General features: G+C 55.3%; 1 protein-coding gene across 1 annotated transcript; it reads left to right on the forward strand.

The window, feature by feature from the left end:
* Positions 1-2,439: 2,439 nt before the first annotated feature.
* On the forward strand, positions 2,440-6,622 carry KLK4 (kallikrein-related peptidase 4). Its single transcript, XM_011965950.1, has 5 exons — positions 2,440-2,500; positions 3,730-3,892; positions 4,344-4,594; positions 4,677-4,813; positions 6,383-6,622. Exons 1-5 carry the CDS (start codon positions 2,440-2,442, stop codon positions 6,533-6,535), a joined length of 765 nt encoding a protein of 254 aa, XP_011821340.1. The 3' UTR covers positions 6,536-6,622.
* The last annotated feature ends 85 nt before the right edge of the window (positions 6,623-6,707 follow it).

Here is a 6,707-nt window from a genome sequence, read left to right on the forward strand (position 1 = left end):
GAAGGAGAAAGAATGAATGTCAGAGACAGAGACACGCGGTGGGGTGTGGGGGAAAGAAGGAAAGAAGGAGAAAGAATGAATGTCAGAGAGACAGAGACGAGACCTAGGAGAGACGGAGAGACACAGAGACATTTCTGCCTCATCGCGGTCATCTGCGGGCACCGCCCCTCACTCGTGCCGGCGCTGCGGTCTACACCCACCCACTCCTTGGGTGATCTCATCCGGCCTCGTGGCTGTAAACGCCACCTCTCCCCTAATGAGTCCCCACTGTTTCTCGGCAGTCCTGACCTCGGTCTGCCCCTCCGCGCGCACCCTCCGCGGTCTACCGCACCCTCGCGCGCCCTACCCCCCTCCCGCACCTGTGCGTCTCCGCAAGATCCGTAGAGCGCAAGCCAAGGGACCAAGCCTCCACGCCGTCCTTGGCTCCTCTGCTCCTGACCCCCAACTTTTCATCCATCGGGCAGTAACTTGACTCCACATGCAGAGGGGACCCCGGGTCCATTCACCTCTCTTCTCCCTTGACCGGGTCGCCTCCCACCTGGGCCGTTGCCACCGCCCCCCGCCCCACCCCCACCATCACTCTCCACCCTGGAAGTTTTTAAAAAGTAAATAAGATGATGTCACTCCATCCTCGTGCTTAAAATCCATTGCACTTAAGTAAAACCCAAATTCCTTAACCCTGGTACGTCAACAGGGCCACAGACAGAGAGACAGAGACAGACAGAGAGACAGAGGCCTGCAGGCCGACTGGGTTCCTGGTCTGCCCTCCTGCCCGCCCCGCCCTCCTCTGGCTGGAGTCAAGTTCTTCCCTGCACCCCACAACCTCCCCTGCTGCGTGGACCCTCCTCCTCCTCTCCACTGGGTTCTCAGCTTAAATGTTCCCCTTCTCTGAGACTCCCCAACACAGCACAAAGACTCACCACCTCATATGCTGGTCTGCAGTTTTCCTTTATTATCTGTGCCCCCCGGTAGGACGCGATCCCCAGTGATGAGGGCTTTGATGGTTCCTCCTGTGGCCCCAGCACCTGCTGCAGAGCTGGGAGTGTGGTAGGCGCTCAGCTGCTTTTCACTGAGCGAAGGCTTTTTACTTCTCCCACTTACCCCAAGCCTAGGATGCACCTGGCGCCCTGTGCCTTTCCCTGAATGACCTCTTTGAATCCACCTGGGAAATGGGGCATAATGGTCACTCTAGTTTTATGGTTGGAAAACAGGCTCACCGGGGTGCAGTCACTTGCCCAAGGTTCCAAAAATAGTGTGTGATGTAGGCTGGATTTGAACCCGGGGTAATTTGCTGGAGAAGCACAGCAAGAGAGGGATAAAGGAGGGGAGAGAGAGAGATTTAATTTAGAAAGAGAAAGAACATGAGAGAGAACAGGAAAGAATGAGAGGAAATGAAAGAAAACATGAGAGAGAGAGAATGAGAGAAAGAAGAGAAAGAGACAATGAGAGATACAGGTGAGAGAGAAGTATCTCATGAGAGAGAATAAGAAAATGAAAAGTGATAGAACAAGAGAGAGAGAAAGAAAAGGGAGAGTGGAGTCTAGGATCTGGGGAGGGGTCTCCTCTCTGGGCCCCGGGCCCCTGGCGCCTGCTGCCAGCCCCATCTGGGCCCCCAACCACTGCCTGGTCAGAGTTGAGGCAGCCTGAGAGAGTTGAGCTGGAAGCTCACAGCACCTGACCCCTGGAATGCATCCCCTGGGGGGCAGGCCAGCCCAGACAGAGGACGCTTATAAGCCCCAAGGAGGCCCCTGCGGGAGGCAGCAGGCTGGAGCTCAGCCCAGCAGCGGAATCCAGGAGCCCAGAGGTGGCAGGTAAGAGGCCTGGTGGTTTCCCACTAAAAGCCTGCAGTCTTCGTGATCCGAGTCTCCCTCCAGCTCCATGTCGCTGGATTCTCAGCCTCTGTGCCTCCTATCTCCACATCTCTCCAGATAGATCCCTCCCTGTCTCTAGTTAGGAGTCTCTCTCTCTCTCTCTCTCTCTCTCTGGGTCTCCCTTAGCCTCTCTGTCTCTCTGAATCTATATCTCCGTGTCTAACTCTCAGACTGTCTCTGAGGGTATCTCTCAAACTCTGTCTCTCCAGCTCTGATTCTCTGTGTGTCTTCCCTCTGTGCTTGTTCGTGGAGGGCTGGACACCCTCTCTCCCCACTCGCAGACGGCTAGATGCTCTCTCTAGACTTTCCTTTCTACCTAGTTCTCTCTCCCTCTCTCTTTTACCATCTCTCTCTCTTTTTCTCTTTCGGTCTCTAAATCTGTCTCTCCAGGTTCTGGGTCCATGGATGGGAGTGGGGGTAGATGGTCTAGACTCTAGCCTACCTAATAACATCCCTAATAACATCCCAGAGGGAAGAAAGGGAGGGAGAAGGAGAGGGATGGAGAGACTTGGACTGAAGACCCCCAGATAGGGCTAAGTCTCAGTCCTCATCCCCAGGTGCTGACGTGATGACCACAGCAGGAAGCCCCTGGGGCTGGCTCCTGGGGTACCTCATCCTCGGTGCCACAGGTATCTGAGTACATGTGTGTGTGACTGTGCTTGGGGGCACAGTGTTTGTTGATGTTCGGGCGTGATTCAGCGTCCTCCTGCTCGTGACTGCAAAGCTGGCTGTGAGACCGTACCATGTGATCCGCCCCCCATGGCTGACCCCTGAATTGTGTGTGGCAGTGTGCCTGGGTGTGTGGTTGGACCTGTGAGACACTGACAGTTTGTGCCTCTGAATATCTGGTGGAGTGACAACAGTGTAATGATGATGTAGGGACAGGGGAAGCCGAGGGTGCAGGAGATTGTGCTTCCTGGGGAATAATCCATTGCTGGGAATCTGTGCCTACTTCCTGGGTCTTCAGTCCTGAGATCCCCCTCTCCCATCCCCAAGGAACTCACCTCACAGGACTATATAATGGTGTTTTGGTGTGAATGGGCTTGTGGCTGGGTGTGACTGTGGGTAAGGCTGGGAGAGGATAGGACTGACTCGGTGCAGGACTGTACAGACATCAGTCTGTGCAGACAAGTGACCCGATCTTTGCTCCCAGCAATAACTCCACCCCCTGAGCTTTAATCCACCCCAAACGACCCGATCCTACCGCTATGAGCCTAGACTCCCCTGCTGAACCCCTGACAGTGGCTTTGCACCGCGATGGCACCAGTATCACCTCCAGAGCCCACCCCGGAGCCCTGACTCCGCCCCAGGAGCCCCGGTCCCACTTTCTGAGACTGCCCCTATCCATAACCCGGCTCTTGAAGCCTCGACGGCGCCCCTGCGCTGTAACCCCAACCCTAGGAGCACTAATCCCGACTTCTCAGCCCACCCCCATGTCCTGACTCACCTCCCAGAAGCCCTGACTACCCTGAAACCCTGACCAGGCTCCCGCACCGTGATCACCGCCCCTGGGAACCCTAGGCCAATACCCTGGACCAGCCCCTGAAGCTCTGATCATGCCCCCTGCACCATAACCCCACCCCCAGAAGCCCTGGGTCCGCCCCCTGGGCTCATCCCCAGCCCTGACTCGGCCCGCAAGAGTCCTGACTGCTCCTGAAGCCCTGACCGCGCCCCTGCTCAGTAACCCCACCCCCAAAAGCCCTGGGCCCACCTCCTGAGCCCGCTCCCAGCCCTGACTCCACCCCGAGGAGCCCTGACTGCTCCTGAACCTCTGACCACGCCCCTGCTCGGTAAGCCCAACCCCAGGAGTCCTGGGCCCGCCTCCTAGGCCCGTCCCCAGCCCTGACTCCGCCCTCAGGATCGCTCGTCTCTGGTAGCAGCAGTCGAATCATAAACGGCGAGGACTGCATCCCGCACTCGCAGCCCTGGCAGGCGGCACTGATCATGGAAAACGAATTGTTCTGCTCGGGCGTCCTGGTGCATCCGCAGTGGGTGCTGTCAGCCGCACACTGTTTCCAGAAGTGAGTGCAGAGGTAGGGCGAGTGGGCAGGGCCTGGGTCCGGGGGCAGGGCCTGGATGTTACTTTGGCTGAAGGCTGGGGCCTAGTATCAGGTTCATCCTGGGGTACTCAGGGGGAAGCAGCGGTGAAGGCCCTGGGAGGAGGACGGAATTAGCCTGGATCCGGGGAGCCCAGAGGGAAGGGCTGGGAGGCGGCAACCTTGCTTTGGAAGGACTCAGAGAGCTCTGGGTTGAAATCTCAGCCCAGTGCTGAGTCTCTAGTGAACTAAGGCAAGTTCCTGACCCTGAATTTTTGTGAATGAGGATTTGAGACCATGGTTAAGTAGCCCTTAGGGTGTTTAGCGAAGAGGGTGGGGTTGGGGTTAGGGAATGGGGATGTGAACGGGATTGAAGATGAGAATGGAGATAAGGATGCAGTTGCCACAAAACTGACCTGCCGTCCGTGGCCCTCAGGTCCTACACCATCGGGCTGGGCCTGCACAGTCTTGAGGCCGACCAAGAGCCAGGCAGCCGGATGGTGGAGGCCAGCTACTCGGTGCAGCACCCAGAGTACAACAGACCCTTGCTCGCCAACGACCTCATGCTCATCAAGTTGGACGAATCTGTGTCCGAGTCTGCCACCATCCGGAACATCAGCCTTGCTTCGCGGTGCCCTACCGCGGGGGACTCTTGCCTCGTTTCTGGCTGGGGTCTGCTGGCGAACGGTGAGCTCGGGGGTGTGTGTCTGCCTTCTTCAAGGGGCCCTCTGCCCAGTCACGGAGGCTGACCCAGAGCTCTGCGTCCCAGGCAGAATGCCCACCGTGCTGCAGTGCGTGAACTTGTCGGTGGTGTCTGAGGAGGTCTGCAGTGAGCTCTATGACCCGCTGTACCACCCCAGCATGTTCTGTGCCGGTGGAGGGCAAGACCGGAAGGACTCCTGCTACGTGAGAGAGGGGAAAGGGGAGGGCAGGCGACACAGGGAAGGGTGCAGAAGGGGGAGACAGAGATACACAGGGCTGCATGGAGAGATGCAGAGATGGAGAGACACACAGGGAGACAGTGACAACTGGAGAGAGAAACTGGGAGAAACAGAGAAATAAACATAGGAATAAAGAGAAGCAAAGGAAGAGAAAAACAGAAATAGACACACGGGGAGGCAGAAACACACACACATAGAAATGCGATTGACCTCCCAACAGCATGGGGTCTGGGGGCGCTGACGTCCACCCAACAGAAAATCCTTGCATAACTTTTGACTCCCCAAAAATGTGACTAGAAATAGCCTACTGAGGGCTGGGCGCGGTGGCTCATGCCTGTAGTCCCAGCACTTTGGGAGGCCGAGGTGGGCGGATCACGAGGTCAGGAGATCAAGACCATCCTGGCTAACACGGTGAAACTCCATCTCTACTAAAAATGCAAAAAATTAACCAGGCGTGGTGGCGGGTGCCTGTAGTCCCAGCTACTCCGGAGGCTGAGGCAGGAGAATGGCGTGAACCCGGGAGGCAGAGCTTGCAGTGAGCCAAGATCCCGCCACTGCACTCCAGCCTGGGCGACAGAGCCAGACTCCATTTCAAAAAAAAAAAAAAAAAATAGCTTACTGTTGACGGGGAGCCTTACCAATAACATAAATGGTCAATTTATGCATATGTTTTATGCATTCATGATATACCTTTGTTGGAATTTTTTTATATTTCCAAGCTGCACAGTTCATCTGTGAATTTTTTTAAATTGCTGCAACTCTCCTAAAATGTTTCTAATATATTTATTGAGAAAAATCCAAGTGGACTTGTGCAGTTCAAACCAGAGTTGTTCAAGGGTCAACTGTGTACCCAGAGGCAAACAGTGACACAGACTCACAGAGATGAAACACAAAGAGAAATAGGAAAAATCAAGACTGTACAAAGAGGCTGGGTATGGTGGCTCACACCTGTAATCCCAGCACTTTGGGAGGCGAGGCAGGCAGATCACTTGAGGTAAGGAGTTCAAGACCAGCCTGACCAAAATGGTGATATCCCATCTCTACTAAAAATACAAAAGTTAGCTGGGTGTGGTGGCAGGCACCTGTAATTCCAGCTACTTGGGAGGCTGAGGCAGGAGAATCGCTTGAATATGGGAGGCAGAGGTTGCAGTGAGTCAAGATCGCACCACTACACTCCAGCCTGGGCAACAGAGTGAGACTGTGTCTCAAAAAAAAAAAAAAGACTTTACAAAGAGATGCAGAGACACTGAGACAGACAAACAAGCCACGAAGGAGACAAAGAAGGAGAGACAGAAACAGACAGACAACAAGCCCAAGAGAAGCAGCCAGCATTCAGGACATAGGACATCGGGAAGCAGGATTAGATGAGGTCAGGGATCTGGAATGGGTCTTCCAACAGATATGTTGCTGGGCTATGTTGTTGTTGATGATGGTTCTGTCTTTGTTTCTCAGTCTCATTTAGTTCCTCTCTGATCCCACATCCATTTCCACCTCTCTGTGTTTCGCATTCTGACTCTCCCTCTCTTCACAACAGGGTGACTCTGGGGGGCCCCTGATCTGCAACGGGCACTTGCAGGGCCTTGTGTCTTTCGGACAAGGCCAGTGTGGCCAAGTTGGCGTGCCAAGCGTCTACACCAACCTCTGCAAATTCACTGACTGGATAGAGAAAACCGTCCAGGCCAGTTAACTACGGGTACTGGGAACCCATGAAATTGACCCCCAAATACATCCTGCGGAAGAAATTCAGGAATCTCTGTTCCCAGCCCCTCCTCCCTCAGGCCCAGGAGTCCAGGCCACCAGCCCCTCCTCCCTCAGACCCAGGGATCCAGGCCACCAGCCCCTCCTCCCTCAGACCCAGG

This window comes from Mandrillus leucophaeus, unplaced genomic scaffold, assembly GCF_000951045.1.
Source record: "Mandrillus leucophaeus isolate KB7577 unplaced genomic scaffold, Mleu.le_1.0 Scaffold74, whole genome shotgun sequence".
NCBI classification, from domain to species: domain Eukaryota; kingdom Metazoa; phylum Chordata; class Mammalia; order Primates; family Cercopithecidae; genus Mandrillus; species Mandrillus leucophaeus.